We start from the raw sequence: 17,592 nt of genomic DNA, 5'->3' as shown, positions 1-17,592 counted from the left end.
AATACTCAAGGTTCTAAACCAAAAAAAATATCAATATAAATTGTGAAGTGGTATATATAAAACCATTCTTGACTTGGAAATGACAAAGACAGAACTTTCAGAGGAACCGAGGCACGAACAATGGTCTTTTGTCGCATGTGAAAATCATTAAAAAAAGAAAAAGGTTTCAGTGTATAGCAAAGTGATGATTTACCGAGCGATAAATAAAGTGAAATAAAATCTCCTTATTTTTTTTATTAATCGGCAGGCAGCAAAATTGTCAGTTTTTGAAGGTCATGTAGCAATATAAATGCAGAAAGAAAATGTTGACACAAGAAAGAAAAAAGAAATTAGTAAATAATGTTTTCATCAAAGGCCAGCTTAGTCGTAAATACCCTCTAGTCGTTTTCCACAAAGTCGAATACGACGTCCTTAGAAACAAGAAACCTTATCCAGTAATCAAAGAACTACAACTTACGATATATTGCAAGCAAACTGATTATAAAACTGAAATTAGTTTAAATAATGGTTCTAAGCGAATTCAGTGCAAACTGTAAACGGGCCTCCAGCTGGTGACTAGTTTACTAGGAAAAAAGTGACTTTCTGTTCGAAAATTTTACGATTAGAACGAACTGAACACGCCTGTAATCAGTTAAGTGTGATTCTGAGTTTATTGTTCGATCAAGACCGTTGCAGGAAGAGAAAAAAAAAAGGTACACAACTCTCATACAAACTCTTCAGTATTTTTACACTCCCGTCAGGGGCCAGCTCCAGTTATGGAAACCTTTTTCGCGTCCCCAGGGTCTTCGCTCAAAAGAGCTTCCACTCTATGGATTGATTTCCAGTATCACGTAATTTTTACGTGCGTACGTGCGTAAAATTTCCGTTCGCAAATAAAATAGAGGCAATGCATGAAAGGTCGCTCGTAAGCGTAAAAGTTGAATCTCGCTCAACTTCTCGTTTAAGCTCAGCACTTTTTATCTTGCCCCTATCTTTTTACGTGATTAAAATTTACGTGCGTTAACGCGAGTAGCCAAAAACGCGTCAGTGGAAATAAACCTTATGTAAAGTTTAATGTTACGGTGTATTACGCGTGAGTATGACACCACCAGATACATCCAGTTACTTTTTTCAAATTTTCCTTCCAGTGAATGACAGCCAGCCCGCGCTGTACACACATCCTTGTACTACAAAATACTTGATTAAAATTTGGATCATCCGCGATGGACACAGATTTATCTAATTCTAAAACGGGCCGCGTATGTTAATCTGAAAGTATATTATTCTTTTTAGTTTTGCATCCCATACATTAGTGTAAAGGAAACAATGTTATCAATTGCTCGCAGATTTTCTAGCGACATAAACAATAAAACTATAAATTTTTATTCAGTGTTTTAGAAAGTCAATAGTTTGCGTTCAAGTATAACTAAGTGGAAGCCGGTAAAGAACTAGTGGGAAAATAATTATAAAACGAGAGCAAAAATAAGAGAGTCGCTAAAAGCAAGTGAGGTCTTGACATCGGCTTTGTTGGCTTTCGTCGAAAAGCAAACAGTGAATCCGCTTTTCGCCTCCAGCATTTTCCAACAAAAATACATTTAACTTCAGCAATGATAAAACCCAGTTAACCGCTTAAGTCACAAGTCCGTCACATTATCGAAGAATTTAAATAATATGTAAGTTATTCAAATTCAAAGAAGCTTCCACGAATGAAAAATTTGTTTATTGAAATATATTTATTTCAACGATCAGTGAAGAGAACAATTAAATAGATGTTCACAGAAATCCTACCTATGTGCCTAGTGCCGGCCAAATTTCCTTTTAAACAATAGCTGTACGAACCTTTTGACTTTTACATACAAAATAAGCCTGCTCTGTTTCGATAAGAAAAAAAAATAAAAGCCTACTTGGTTGTAACAAATAAATGATGACAACCCTTGTTCGTAATAAAAAATCTGGCTTTAATATTTTTCCGCATGTGACTTTAGACAATTCTTTTATGCCGGTAGGTTGCTGCTTTTAGAGAAAAAAGGTTTATTATTTCAACATTATAATTTAAACTAAATTGCTTTTCTAAAAACTGAAAACATTACTAAATTGGGGAAGTCATTGGACGAGAGGTTTTATCGTAATGTAATGTTGTAATGTGGCTGTCTGTTTCATGTTGTTATCATATCTTTTTCCACTCACTTAATCTACATTTTCCGATGGATAAGCGGGATTAGAAATCAGTTGAATAGTTACGAAAAGTTAACTCAAGCTATAGCTTTCATATGGCGAATTATGTTGGTTTTTTGAGAGAATAATTATGCGCAAGATACCCTCGATTCAGCAAACTCAACCGAAATCGTTAAAACTGACACCAGCTCCATTTCACCTGTCGATGACCAACGATTTAAGCGTTCAGGTACTAGGTACCTCGGTCAGTTGTAACAGAAAAAAAAAACGTTTCTAAATACAAGCCTCAACTGTGACAAAACTGAGGATATAAAGAGTTCAAACAATAGAGGCTTTCCGACCTATGTATATCCATGTTTTTCAAGTTGTTCGGCGTAACCAAAATAATTTTCGGCTTGATCAAGGCGTTTCAAGCTCCCCCCGCTGCCGGCGAGTGTCACATTGTGTTTTGTTCCTTGTTACACTGAATCAGATATCAAAAACCAAATTCAAACCGCAAATCTTTGTCGCTAACAAAAAGGTGCAAGTATGTAAAATGCAATATTGCAACCTGCAGTCGACTTTCGTAAAGCGCTGCTGTGAGCGGTTGATCTTATGTATTCTTGCTTTTTAAAAGGTGTTTTTCAAGTTAAGCATGTTCATACCTGATTGTAAATGCAGGAAGAGGATAAATCCATTAATCTAGAGAAATGAAATTACAAAAAAGGGCTTTAAAAATTATCTGTGAGACAAAATCGTCGCAAAAGGAAATCAGCGTCAAACGTACAAGTGTCCATTTTCTGTTACCTGAAGAATACTTGATCGAGAAAGTGACCCTTTTGTTCGTTTCATATTCAGGCACAGGGAATCACTGAATTTTGTATAAGCATATGTTTTGAGGGTAGATGATAAACACGGATAATGTTTTCAGCGAAGTGAACCGCCTCTCACTCAAGCCCTGGCGTCGTTTGCTACTTTGGTTGTCAACAAATAAGCCCGAAATGAGCTGACTCGCTGAATGGCTCTAGAAGCAATCATCGCCAGCTGGTGATGAAGAGCACTGAAAAACAATTCTGCGAATATTTTTTAATTATTCATTAATCTGAGTAATCGGAAGATGCGTGTCAGAAAAGTCAAAGTCTTTTTGTTGAAGGCAAAGTCAGCTCATTGAGAATGCGTTCCTACCCGTATTGGAAAAAAAGAACATAATTAAATGTCCGAATATTAAGGCAAATATATCATCGAGAAATAAAAGTCGTTAGGAAGCTAGGTGAACACGTTTGCATTGTTAACTGCATAAATATAAAAATCATGCCTTTAAGACAAAAAACAACTGAAGCCCGAATTATAATGGGTAATCACTTCATTTCTGCACAGTTCTAACTAAAAGAATATGTCTGGCTTGCTATTTTCCCGAATCAAACGCTGGTATCACCGTCAGCAGAAACTAAATGCCCTTAAAAAATTACATATCCTTATTCGCAGAATTAATGACCAGCAACTTATTGCGCTGTAAATTTAGACAATTAGAAGGTTGGACACTCATAAATCGTAGAAATCCTAAAATCGCAGTTAATGCAAATGCCCTGTCTATTATAAAACGGGCTTTAAATGTTATAAACAAACACCGTATATATTTTTTTTTTGCTGGAGAAGTTTGTGTTTTCTAAGCTGCCGTCGATCAAATATAGTTGTAGTTGACGTAAGAGATTTTTTTATTTACTCAAAAGTGAACGGATGCCATTGTTCATGGTAAACGTTTAAATGACGCTACAATCAGCGAAATACACAAAAAGGGGATCTAAAAGACAGGGGCCGAGCACTTTTCACAAAAAATTTAGACAGCTGTGTTTGGTCTAAGTTAGAGCAGTGCTTTAAGGTGGCTGAACACAGTTTCGCGGGCGGTCAGCGGTAATTCGCGTGACGGCGATTGTTTTAACTTAGACAAACAACATAGCGGCGAAAAAGCAATGGTAAACAGAAGAAGATTTCTCAAAATCTACTCATTAAAATTTTGTGATATTTGGAGGAATTTTTACTTTTAACGTATTTTAGATAATGAGAACTTTAAAATGGAAGTTGAACAGACGATTTTTGTGACACATTTAATAATTACAGTACAAATATATTATTGATTATCTAAAAACCCCTCTGTTAAAATTTGGTCAAGTAAGTTTCAAATGGTAATGATTAATTATAGTTAGCTATGTGCAAGTTTATTGGAAAATCTAATGAGAGAGTTCTGTAAACTGAGCAAAAGTGAAATTTTAAAGTTGTATTCAATCGTTCATGTTGCCATGGAAACTACGAAAATGTCAAATTTTACCGGTCAATCAAAACCTTTCATCAGTATATTTTTCACTTGCCAAGTTTCAGCTTGTGAGCTGCAACCCTTCTCTTGCCATGATTTGGCAAATGACATATTATACTCACAAACTGCCAAAACTGTGTTCATCAGCCACATTAAATATGCTTCACTTGCTGGCTTCCAGTTTCAATAACTTTAGTATCAAAAAAAGCAAAACAAAACAAAACTTTGGGCAAGGAAATAAAGAAACTACTGGAAATAACAAAACGGAAATAAACACAAATCAATAGAAAAGCACAAATTCATGAATACATGTGGTCAAACCTCCCGTAAACGACCACCCAAAATCCAAAGACTTGGTGGTTGCTTACGAGATGTGGTCACTTGTGAGAATCGACAAACAGGGAGTGTCTTCTGAGAAGGAGTCCCAGCACATCTTATTTTTGGACGATTATAGTTGTATTTTTTCTTTTTGTAATTTCTTTACCCATGTTCTATCAGAAAGGCCATAAACATGAACCAGAAATTGGTGAGGCTATATCGAAGGCATTCAACATGGAGGCCTTCTTAACGGGTTTACATACGTCTCTAGTCTGAGCTTAGCAAGGATGTAAAAAACGCAGAATCAATTTACAGCTTTAAAAAGGAAATTCGTAAGGTAGATATTGAACAAGTAATCACAGAGGGCTGTAAAAACTGCTTTCTATATTGTACATAAATGACATTTTCTAGACAAAAAGACATCTCTTAATCAATAAGTATTACTTTATACGATAAATCCAAATACATTTTATCGACGTTTTTTTTAGGGTGTATATTTTTGTAAATTTTATTCTTTGTAAATACTTTTTTATATTAGTTAGCTAGAGCTGATAGTGTTTTAATTTAGTGTCCCCTATTAGTAAGCCTTACATGGCCAGCTAGAAGACCTGACACTGAAATAAAGTTTATCATCATCATCATCAATTTCAAAACCTGTTGTTTCCCGTATGATGAGGAAGCTATGTTTCTGTCGGTGTTTTACTATTGTATTAGTGCTTTTCTCTGTTGCCATCGCAGTTTCAACCCATCTTTGTGTCGTTTGTCGTTTTTCCTCTCCCAGCTCCAATCTCTCCTCCTTTTTGTTATAATTCATTTTCATGATAATTTTAACTTTTTGCTCGCCGCGCGTGGATCTGAGGAAAGAAGGACAACTGCTCGCGGTCTACCATTTCTGCTGTCCTATAACCTGTTTCAAGGTCATGTCGATTGTTATAAGTTTACCCTATCAAGGCCTCATCAGGGGTTGGCCACCTCATAAACCTAAAACCCTTTGTTGCATTTGTATTAAAGGCCTGTTTCAAACATCGTGCTACTGCCCTGCTAAGCTGGCTCGACTGTAGCTCGACTGCAGCACGACACTAGCACGACTTGGTTTCCGACGTCGAATTTAATTCAGTTGAATAGAACAGCCGTTGCCGAAAACAAAACGCAAAAATAAAGAAATAGTTTACCAAAATTTATATGTATTCTAATGCATTTATAATTTATGAATTAAGTTCGGCACGGCGGTAGCACAGCATTTGAAACCAAGTCGAGCTACTTCCGTGTAGTACGGCAAGGCTTGCCATGCTACACGGCAGTAGCACGACTTGGTTTCAAACGTCGCGCTACTGCTGTGCTAAAGTTGAATTTAATTCGATCAATTGAGTTTGGCACGGCAGTAGCACGACGTTTGAAACGTGCCTAAGTCGTAAAGGAAAAAAGGAAGGTAGACCAAAGGAAAAGAGAACTACAGAGCATTGACCCTGGTTCTCTACATTTATCTCTCAATACCACTACACTCAAGAAATCTTGTCGCGCCATAATTTTACAGTATTAATTTTGCAGGTCTGGATCTAGAATCTCTGAACCCTTTAGGTCCCAAGAGTGACCAACATCAATTTTCTCCGAAACAACATTTGCACTGATTATCAAGAGTATTGGTTATGAGAATTATTAAACTGATTACCAAATGGGGAATGCTTTGATCTAATACCATATTCTCTCAACTTTTCTTAAAAGAAATGTATTGAGATCAGTCTGGAGAATTTGCATGTGGGTCTTTGGGCTTAAAGGGATAAATACTGACCAGTTTTCCTAAATGAGTGCCAAAAGTGCAAGCTTCTAGGGGGGTCCAGCTGGGGCATACACCCCTGGGAAATTTTTTGGATTTTGACTCCCCAGAGTCCCCTTTCCTGGATTTCTGAATCATTCAGACAGGATATTAATTTTACTGAATCTCCAATCCTTTTCCAGATCTCAACTTGGAAAGTTAATTTCTATTTATGTATTTTTTTTATTAAGAATATATTACCGGTTTGAAAAATCAGACCTATTTATGTAAAACCATTGGAAACTGGTGTGGATCTGCACCTGAATTGTTTGGAATTTATAAAACAATGAGTAAAAGCTAACCATTCTAAATCAGTGCTTAACCCTCATAACTATAGATCAGTCTATAATTGCATTTATATTTACTCAATTGGCTTCCATTCTTAATTTTACAGTATTTCGACAGAATTTCCATCGGCAATAAGTAAGTGAATATTTATAATCTCATTGTTATGAATCCAGACACTAATAACGGAGAGGTCTGGGCCGGAAAGCAGGATTACAATGCACAAGAACCGTCTTATTCCAGAAAAAAGAAAATATATAATTATGCATAATTGTATGATGCTCACAAGATTACAGAGAACCATTATTGTAATACACCACACTGGCATGTATGAGACTATTGCTTAATTTTTTGATACTAATAAGGATTGGAATTTCAGAGCACTTTTTATGAGCAATTAGGCAAGCAAACAATTGCAAGAAAAATTAAGCTTTTGTACCTGAAGTTATATTTAGATTTTAAGTTTTGAGATGCAATAAAAGCTTACCATATTTTTAATAATAGTGCTTGGTCCTAGTCGCTATACAGATCAGTGCCAAACATAATCATCACTCTATTTTCTCACAGCTCTTATTCATCGTAAGTGCCCTCAGATTGAGACTAAACACTACTATGACTTGTGTACTCCTCCACGCATGCACACGGCACTTTCAAATGGCTGAGATCGGAAATTTGCTTTGCGACCGCGGAATATTAACCAAGATGGGATTGACCATATTAACTTCCAGTTAATAACTAACCGGTCCTTTAAGAATGACAGTGTCTTTTGTTCCCAAGCCAAAAAAACACAATGCGCCGCAGACGGCGATGAAAGATTTGTATGCGCAATAACTGTATTTAGAATCTTTAGGTCACGAAGCCATAAGAGACGTGACACAGGAGTGTTGAGTCATTATTTTGGGAGTTGTAAAGCGAGACCTTGTTGAACCACGCAATGTTATGGCGCGGCTTCCGTATTACGCAAATGTCGAAAATTAAAAGCGCCCTTCCTCTTCTTCTGAAGTTTTTGTCGCTGCTTCACTGCTTTTTTTAGAATCATTAAACTATATGTTATAGCCCCCTGCAAGTAAAATTTTAGTCCCATTTCTCTAAATCCCGATTTAAGACAACTTAATATCACAACATTTTTTAATTTTTACTCGATTAATATTCTGGCATAGGTGCGCCGCTGAGGGTTTGAAACTCTCACCCTGCTTAGGACAAGACAATTCTTAAAATACATACCCTGGTTAGGCAAAACAGTAGGATTTTATTACCCTGTTTAGGACAAAGGACACGTACACTTAAAAGACAAGACTTACAATGAATAGGACCGACTCGCGTCAAATTATATACCTTGTTTAGGACAGAAAGGACGAAAACCATACCCTGTCCAGCAGCAAATCCCCGCATAGTCCATATAACGGAGTACCCCACCCCCCTCCCCCCTCCCCCCTCCCCCCTCGCGACTTCAGTACTGCAGTACTGGTTCTCCATTACTGGTGATGTGGAACATAATTTGACCTGTCATATTTTACAACTCGTCAGGTGAGTATAATCACATTTCTGAGTTACTTACCGCTTTCTACACTTAGTATCGTGATGCATCGTAGATGCCTCAGTAGGCCTAAGTTTTTCTCCAGCCAAGCTGTCTAGAGAAAAAAAGAAAACAGAAGAAAAAGAGCCTCCATGTTGGTATGTACTTGCCAGGCTGCCCAAGTACGTTTTCTAGCAGGCGTTCTTCGCTCTAGTACTCATTCCCCTCGAGCCAAATTTGCGGGAGGAAGTTGTTGTTTTTAGGTCGTGGTCTTCTGTTTCCGCAGTACGTGCGTGAATTTTTTTTGTTAAACGGTATCAATCATTGTTTTTTACTCAATCAAGTTATTCAAACTGACTGCTTCAGATCGAAGCCCAGGAAAGAAGGAAACGATCCTTTTAAAGATGGCCACTGCCTCTCGTTCATCCTCCAATGTGGACGCTAGTCTTACTCGAGTTTTCACCGAAGAACTTTCGTGTCCGATCTGTCTGGAGGAACTGACAGAACCTAAATGTCTTCCAGTTTGTGCTCACAACGTCTGCAAGGCTTGTTTAGACAATATGGCTCGTAAAAATAGTGAAATAATCCGTTGTCCGACTTGTCGACAGATTTCCCATATCCCTCCCGGAGGGATAAGTTCTCTGCCGACGAACAATGTGCTCATTAAATTTATAGAGGTTACACCTGGTCGAAGAGAGCGTCTCAAGATTCAGAAATCACTGGATCACAGCAAACCCGTGGTGGAAGAAATGCGTAAAAGGCTCACCATTCTAGATAGTGCTTTGGAAAGTTTAGATGATAATTGGAAAAAGGCACTGGAAGAGGTGCGCTTCACAAGCAATACCCTGATAGAAATAATAAGAAGCCAGGAAAGCAAATATTTGCAGGAATTGGAAGAGTTTTACAGCAAGAAACAGAAGTCCCTTCAGAATCAGAGACAAACCTTGTCTACTCTGACGGCAAATGCATCATCGTGCATTCAGGCAGCAGACGAAGTCCTTGAAAAATCAGACCCACAAGAGCTAAAAGATATGGAGGAAGTACTGACGCAACAACTCAAAGAGATTAAACTGATGAATTTTGAAGATATCAATGAGATGAGAAGTAAATGTGATGAAAAGCTGGAGTTTTATCCAAACCATGATTTTCAACTTAACCTGGAAAAATATCGTATTGGTCAACTCAAAACAGAAATAACGCAAAGAAATCCAAGCAATTTAGAATTCTCCACAGATACTGCTGACATTAACTCAATAGGGCGGGTCATTAAGAAAATTGGACACAAGGGAACAAGGAAAGGTAATTTCAAGAACCCTGGGGGCATAACATCAAATGAGAAAGGAGAAATTGCTGTCACCGATTACTTTAACAATCGCGTTGAAGTTTTCAATGAGAATGGAAAGTTTTTATTTAAATTTGGCAAAAAAGGACATGACGAAGGGCAACTTTTGGGTCCAACAGGAATAGCATACACGAGGAACAACAAAATCATTGTCTTGGACAGCAGGAATTACAGAGTACAAATCTTTGACAATACTGGCCGCTTCCTCATGAGTTTTGGCAAAAAAGGATCAAATGAGGGCGAACTGGGACAGGCAGAGGGTATTTCGGTCGATGACAATGATAATATTATTGTCACTGATACTGAAAACAACCGCGTGCAAATCTTTCTGCTGGATGGTACATTTGTACGTCAATTTGGTGCGCATGGCCCGGAGGGGTTTGACAGACCATTAGGAGCTGTACACCACAAAGGTGAATTTTACATTTCTGACAAGGGAAACAACTGCGTGAAAGTATTTGATAACAATGGAATTTATGTGCGGCAGTTTGGAAGAGTAGGAAATGCCACCAGTGAATTTAGATGTCCCAGGGGAATTACTGTTGATAAGACAAATGATCGCATTTTGGTGTGTGATAGTGAAAATCACTGTGTACATGTTTATAAGCTAGATGGTACGTATGTCACAAAATTTGAAACAAAAAAGACTCCAGTTGGAATTGACCTCCTTAAAGGAAGGCAGGTAATTGTATCATCATACTACGGTCATTGCTTTCAAATTCTGTCATATTCATGATAGGAAGGTTGATTTTAATGCTTGTTAGTTCAGTTCAGGCATGTTCCTTTGTCACATAACTTACAAGGACATGTAATACCTGGGTAGTGTAACACAATACCTGAAGAAAATGGCAAAGGGATGCTCAGGTTGTCACGGTTGAGTCCCCATTGGGGGGGGGGGGGGGGGTTACTGCCTATACTGACCGACAAGGGGAGCCTGCGCCCAAATTGCTACCTACAGTGTAATAGCAATTTTCCGTTGTTTTTATATTCTGTTAAAAGGCCAGTTATCAAGGTTTTTGTATAGTTTTGCAAAGAGGGGAAGGTTAAATGCATGTAGTTCAGTTTTTCAAAACCTATAAATTAAAGTGTTTTCAAATCCATGCAACTTTGTTTTAGATTTTTTTGTGGTTTTATAACAAAATATTGAACAGTACAAAACTTTAACTGAGCGCGAGCAAGGGTAGTGATGAGATCACATCTCTCACTGATGTAGCCCTGCTTCAACTCCTGAAAGCTACTCCATAGGTGAGTTGAGTTTTGTTGTTGGTTCTTGCCCTTGCTTTGAGAGATTGTTATCTGGGTTTAAGTCCCAGGCATTGCGGGGGTGGGGTGGAGAGAGAGGAGAGGGATTACCGTGTAGGGGCTATGTGTCACCCAGTGGGGTATACTTTGGCCCCTCTGACTCTGAAAGAACCAACATTTCACGACAACGCCACTGGTTTGCCCATGAGGTAACATCTGAGAAACGAGTGCACAAATTCCATACTAATGATGCAAAACTAACCAGATCTGGGAAGTGCTTCTGACTGTTTGAAGCAAATTTTCAGCCAATCAGAAGCACTACCCATATCTGTGTAGTGTTGCGTCATCAATATAGAATTTCTGCACTCGTTTCTTAGATAATTATCATTTCATGGGCAAACCAGTCTGGTGGCGTCGCAAAATGTTGGCCGTTTTGTCAGGATATGAAACAGATGGGTGATGGGTATGAAAATCACCCTATCCCAGTGATTTCGTTACCTCTGCATCCTGCGTCCCTGATGCATAAAGATCCTCAAAGACACAAAATAATACTCAGCATGCTTCCCGTAGGACGCAAGGATTGATTAATCTGAACATGTGTATAATGTAGGAGTATCCTGTTTGTGTAATTTCTGTGGCAGTTATTGTGGCTGTTGTTTAACTATGTATATTTCTTTTAACCTTTGTTGTGCTTTAAAATAGAAGGACTACATTTTAATTTCAGTATACTGTAATACAGAGTTTTAGAGTCTGTCTTCAGATTAACCATCTGGTTACACAAAGGCCCAAGCATTCTAAATTTTGGACTCTTTTTTTTTAACTGGAACTCATAATTTTTCACAAGATGAGTCCCAGAACTGTAACAAAATCACTTCTATCCCTGGAAGAGTGGTATATTTAATGCTTCTTTTAGAATCTGGAGCAGTTTCAACATTATGCAAATTCTGCTCCACAGTTATTGTAATGATGATATTGATTACCCAAACGTATTATAAAGGTTAAAACATGATATTGGCAAAGGAAAAACAAATGTGTGACAATTAGATTGGGAAATGTGGATTTAGATTTTAAAATCTGGATTTCGGATTTGCAATTGAACATAAAATCCGAAAATGGATTTCATCGCTGAGATATCTGTTTTTGGATTTCCTTTTTACCATTCATTTAGGAAATCCAAAAAAGGATGTGAAAAACTGTCCTTAATATACAGCAGTCTTGCATGTGCACACATAATAAGCAAAAGGAAGACCGCTATTCACTAGAAGAGTTTTGCAAATCCTTTTTTCACCATCGAACAGTAAAAAGGAAATCCATTAAATCTTGATTTGGATTTCTTAATTGAAATCAACTGAGGTGAAATCAGTTTTTGGATTCACATTCGATTGCAAAATCCGAAATCCAGATAATTTTCAAAATCTAAATCTGGATTTCCCAATCGAATGCAACCAATGTGTACATATTTTTTGTTTGTCTGGAAAAGGGTACCACTGTTACACCCCCCTTCCCCCTGGGTTGAACATTCAACATATGTTTCTTGTCTCTTTTCAGAATTAAGCAACATTCCCAAATTCAAATTCGATCAGGAGTCACTTGCTACGTGGCATCTAAATCATTATTATTTTATTATTATTATTTTCTTTTATTTATAGGTTCCTCTGTTATTTTAATAAACCCTCTACCCTAATCTTCACATCCGGCAATAAAGCCAACGTAGTGGTTTGGAACAGGAATTTTTGGGGGTTTAATATCGAGAAAACTTAAATTATGGGAAATAAGAACAATAAGCCTTAAGGACTATTGTCATTGATTACATACCCCAGACATCTTATTCCATCAAATTATTTGTTCATAAAGTAAAATATTTTATTATTTACACAGCTGAATTTTTATGCTTGTTTGTTCAAATATTTTTATTAAAATAATAAATATAATTAAATTTGATCAAGCAGGCATAAAAATATACTTACTTAAATAAGGTACATGTCATTTATTGGTTTACTTAATGGAAATTCAACAGAAAATGCACAAGTGATGGTTTCCTCCCCAAAAAGACGTAATATTTTTCCTAAATAATTTAACCTTACATGCCTACATCATTGTTCTTGCCAGTACTATATAATAACTATTGTTATATAGCTGGAAATTTTTTCCCAGCAGCACATACTCTCATTGGTTACTTCGACGTCATATGACATCTTACAATGAAACTGTTTCCCACTAAAATCACTGAATGGGAGACATTGCAAAATCTATGACAGTAGAGGGTAAAAGTGCACTGTTACCCGGCGCAAATGTTGACTGACGAGTGCTGTTACAGAGAGGTTTAATGAATTTGCAGCTTCAAAATTTCCAGCTACAATTAACAAATCACTTAAAGACTGGTGTTCTCTTTATCTCAATGTTTCCCTCGGTGATTCTTGGGAAATGAAATTAACTGTTTCCCAATGGACGAGTCATTAAGTTTTAAAAAATTATCTGTTCTTCTTGACTTTATCAAAAATATCTTTGAAAAAAATCATTGTGCAGTCATAATGAAAAACTCTCATGTCCAGCGTGATGACCTATAATCAAAGCAGACTGTCCAACCATCCCAGTCTCATCAGGATTCTCCTGCTTTTCCAGGTTGAAAATCACCAATCCTGACCAATATGCAATTGTGCTAGGAAAAATTTTGACATCTCTTCTGATATTTTTAAATGAATTCTTGTGACTATAAATACAGAACATCTAACAGAGTATATACTTAACTGAAAGTAATAACCAGAAAACTGCACTAAAAAAAAATACTGCATGAAATATAAAATAAAATTGAGTAGTTGTAACATGGTAATTAATTACTTTTGAAAATATTCATAAACATGACAATAGATTTTAGTGAACATTTTCAACAGAAATTGTCTTCTAGCAGACAAAAAACTAGAGCATCAAGATTTTAATCCTAGCAGTGTGCACCTTCGGTGCTAGCGTTTGGAGGCGAGGGGAAAAGGACTTTCCCCCTTCTCTGTCTACCGACTCAAAAAAAAAAAAAAAACAAAACAAAACACCTGATCGCAGGTTAGTTTCATTTCTAATCTGACCTCTAAATTTGCACATGCCAAGCTTCCAAAAAAATTGTTTGTTATGTATTATACAGAGCTCACAGCAGTGTATAAGTTATTCCAAGAAACCTGAAGACAACATGTCAGTAAATTCAAACATGTCAAAAACTTTGAGGAGTCAATAGTATTAGGTAACCCTCATCTAATAATTTCAAATCTTACAGTTTTGCCAGGGTTTTCTCTGAAGCATAGGAAATTTCATCACATTTTTGTTGACATAATATCCCCATGCTGCTTGTTGTTGCAGGCCTCAAAAATGTGCCATAATTTTGAGCTTTCCTTGCAGTTGTAAGCATTCAGTCATGGTTGGCAAATGACACAATGCAAAATCAAATTTAATTGGTGCCTTGAGCATATATACAGTCGGACTTGAGGTTAATATGTTTTAAATGTGCAGTCATGTAACCAGAGTTGCAAGAGCCAACCCATACCTAGTGTTCTGTAATGGAGGAGCTGTTATCCACTTCCCGGCCCTGGTGTCATAGCTTTCAGCTGAATTTAGATTTCTCAAGCCATTGAACCCTCCGACAACATACAGACAACTGCCCATGACACTTAAACCATAGCTGCTCCTGGGAGATAACATGGGTCGAATTCTGTACCATCTTCCTTCACGTGGATCAAACCTTTCAGCAGAGTTTAACCAGGAAGAGTTATAGCCTCCAATAGCATAAATTGACCCTGTTATGAACAAACATGTAAGAAAAAATAAAAGGGAGGTTACAACTGCATAACTATAGGCCAGAATATATCATGCTCATTGAGATCAGGAATTTGCACAGTTTACTCAATAGAATGGGGTAATTTCATATTCAAGATGTTTGCTTGAATGGGATATAACAAAATTTTTTGGAAGACATGAATATATACACAGCTGTAATGGAATTTTCCCCCAACAGCAAATAATCTCATTTGACTTCGAACAATAAAACTGTTTCCCTGAGAGCTGTCTTGCAATATTACCGGCTAAACAAATGAATTATTATTATTAAGAATGGGGTACTTAAATTTAACATACTTATTTCCGGAAGAGGGTATAACTTTTGAACCAAAACCCCTCTTAATTAACAGGGATCCAGACTTGCTGGCTGGTTTACCTTGATCCTAGCCATCACAGCAAGCTTTTCCAATTAAGTTAAGTGTGAAAGTTGGAGCAAGAGACAGAAATGGAGGGAAGGGGAAGGGGAGAAGACCCTCCCCTTACTTTCCCCTGTTTGCTCTCATCCCAACTTCCTCACCAAACAGGTGCAGAAATGCTTGTTATGCAGGCTACCTTGTTCCTTTTTCTTCTCCTGCAAAAAGGAGCCAGGAATTCCCCGGAATTCCAGGGTAAAATTCCCGGCTTTCTTGGCTTTTCTTGCTCTTCCTACTGTGGTCAAATTCCAGGCTTTCCTTGGAAGCCAAGAGCTACCTCCTGGCTCTCCAGGCTTTTATTGGAATACCACTCCAGGCTTTCCAAGAAAGCCAAGAATTTCCTTGCTTTTCCAGCCTTTTCTAGGCCTCTTAGAGGTAAAAAAGCATGGAAAAGCCAAGAAAGCCAAGAGCTCCGGGCTTTTCCTGGCTCTCCGGGCTTTTCCGGGCTTTTTTTTGCAGGGGTTCCCCCCACGATAATCTCGTTAACTACATATGACTGCCTCACCATCTTTCTGAACTGCACTCAAGTATGCCCGCGGCTCTAATAGGGGTGATGCAGACTGCCAAATTCCTCTCTGAGCTTCAAAGCACTCAACTGATGTGAGATACCCATATGAACTCTCGTTCTCTCCACCAAATCCACCAATAGCATAGACAGAGCCTGCTATTTCTGCAGCACCGAGATAATTTCGTTTTGTCCTCATTGGTGTTATCAATGACCAGTTGTCAATCCAAGAGTCATACACCTCCACTGATGACAGATAGCCTGAAAATTTACTAAAACCACCAATAGCAATAGGTTGTCCATTCAAGATGGCAGCAGCGGCACCCATCCGCTCGACATGCAAAGGCGAGAGTTGATGCCATTCGTTACTTGGCCATTCATAGCGTTCTACACAATCCAACACCTCCTTAGAAGAATTCCCACCAATTACATAGACATGACACCCAGTAGATGTGGCTGCCATGTAATTTCGTCCCTTTTTCATGGGAGCCAGTGGCATCAAGTCATCCAGCTGTCCTGGAATGTCCCAGCTCCATCTGTCATTGTTTGAACAGAGACATTGAGAGCTGCTTAAGTACATTCCCTCGGACTCCCCACCTATGGTCAAAATAATTTCACGGCCAGTTCGGTGGGAGTGCAGAGCAATCCCGTTGAATTTGTGAGTATCTGGCGCATTTGAAGATTGCATGGCTTCTAGAATCATACGCTGGCATTCAGAGGTCTCTTGAATAATTGGATCTTTTAGAACGCAGTTTTTCAGAAAATCAGAAGAAACCTTCGTCGAGCAAAATCTCTTGATAAGACTGGGGGCGTGACGCTGGCGTTCTAAAGGACGAAAGTTCAGCCACTCTAAAACGCCGTTCAAGAGTTTCTCCTTGCAAGCAACGCTAAGAAATTTGCAATCAAGCAAAGCATCTAAAGATTCGAAGGGCTGCAACAAGAATTCTTCCTGCTTAAGAACATCGTCAAAGTGATCAGCAACGAATTGATGCGATGACTCGAAAAGATTGTGGCACGACAGACACTCGGCAAGCAAGCGGATCCCCAAACAGTTGTAGACTCTTAACGCCTTTTGCAGAAAAACGCAGCAAGCGTGCCTCACCTTATCAAACTGAAGAACGGCTGAAGCATACAATAGGGACTGTAAGTTACATTCATTAATTTCTGCGACTCCACTGTACGCATATTGAACAAGCACTTCAACTGCAACTCCATCAATTTCATACAGTGCGACGCGGTCTTTACCGCTCTCAGCGAGTTTTCCGAGAAACATTGCCCTGAAATATGGACTTCCAGCCGCAAGAATCACTCGATGAGCTGGTATTTCTCTGCCTTCCACGCTTAACACGATGTCACAAAGTAATCCGTTTGCCCGGAAAGCAGCTAAACTCTCAAAGGCAGCGTTTGAATGGTCTCTGTCTCGGAAAACAAACAGCTTCGACGCAGTTTCCGCCATGATGCCGGTATCTCGAAATCCATGCCGAGGCATATTTTCGAGGGTTTTCACGTTAACTTTCGAGCGAGCGTTATTAAATATGCATATTATGCTTGGACACAGCCTTAGTTTCTGCGGCAGACGCAACCAAATATGCTTTTATTTCAAGTCAGTCAAGACAGTCAAGATTATGGTGATTCCCTTTTGTTTACCCTGTCAACATACAATTTTAAAGACAGCTGATTGGCTGGTTGATTCGAAAGTCACGTTGTTACGAAGTTGTCACGTTTACAAACGCCTACCAGTAAAATCCTCCAGAGTAAACGACATAACATTTATAGATGTGCCTACAAATTACACTGTAAACGGAATATTATTTTCATACTGAAATGATAATAATAAAAAATTCGTGACCATCAAGAAATGTTATTCACGTGAAATCCCAATCAGTCCAAAGATC

The 17,592-nt window shown here is 38.1% G+C and overlaps 3 protein-coding genes across 3 annotated transcripts in view; 1 reads left to right on the top strand and 2 right to left on the bottom strand.

Annotated features, from left to right (window-relative positions):
- LOC140925605 (uncharacterized) overlaps positions 1–3,172 on the bottom strand; it is a 70,378-nt gene extending 67,206 nt beyond the window's left edge. The window contains exons 1-2 of the mRNA XM_073375522.1: positions 2,941–3,172; positions 2,799–2,835 (exon numbers count right to left, since the gene is read on the bottom strand). Of these exons, the coding sequence (XP_073231623.1) occupies positions 2,799–2,835; positions 2,941–2,985 (82 nt within the window). The 5' untranslated portion in view covers positions 2,986–3,172. The remainder of the gene's footprint in view (positions 1–2,798; positions 2,836–2,940) is intronic.
- A 5,516-nt stretch (positions 3,173–8,688) lies between these two features.
- Positions 8,689–10,614, top strand: LOC140927698 (uncharacterized). The gene has a single exon (XM_073377375.1). The coding sequence runs from the start codon at positions 8,781–8,783 to the stop codon at positions 10,452–10,454; it is 1,674 nt and encodes a 557-aa protein (XP_073233476.1). The 5' UTR covers positions 8,689–8,780; the 3' UTR covers positions 10,455–10,614.
- A 2,388-nt stretch (positions 10,615–13,002) lies between these two features.
- Positions 13,003–17,263, bottom strand: LOC140926608 (kelch-like protein 12). Its single transcript, XM_073376330.1, has 2 exons — positions 15,698–17,263; positions 13,003–14,739 (listed from the first exon to the last, which is right to left on the bottom strand). Exons 1-2 carry the CDS (start codon positions 17,184–17,186, stop codon positions 14,456–14,458), a joined length of 1,773 nt encoding a protein of 590 aa, XP_073232431.1. The 5' UTR covers positions 17,187–17,263; the 3' UTR covers positions 13,003–14,455.
- Positions 17,264–17,592: the final 329 nt, after the last annotated feature.

This window comes from Porites lutea, chromosome 2, assembly GCF_958299795.1.
Source record: "Porites lutea chromosome 2, jaPorLute2.1, whole genome shotgun sequence".
NCBI classification, from domain to species: Eukaryota; Metazoa; Cnidaria; class Anthozoa; order Scleractinia; family Poritidae; genus Porites; species Porites lutea.
The sequence above is the reverse complement of the archived record's forward strand: the minus strand, read 5'-3'. Positions and strand labels throughout refer to the sequence as shown.

What these genes read in the sequence shown, in the direction of transcription:
- LOC140927698 (XM_073377375.1), top strand. Translation starts at nt 8,781, where the DNA reads ATGGCCACTGCCTCTCGTTCATCCTCCAATGTGGACGCTAGTCTTACT.
- LOC140926608 (XM_073376330.1), bottom strand. Translation starts at nt 17,186, where the DNA reads ATGCCTCGGCATGGATTTCGAGATACCGGCATCATGGCGGAAACTGCG. An exon ending in GAGTGCAGTTCAGAAAGATG is followed by an intron (nt 14,740 to 15,697) that starts GTGAGGCAGTCA and finishes TGTTCATAACAG; the next exon opens with GGTCAATTTATGCTATTGGA.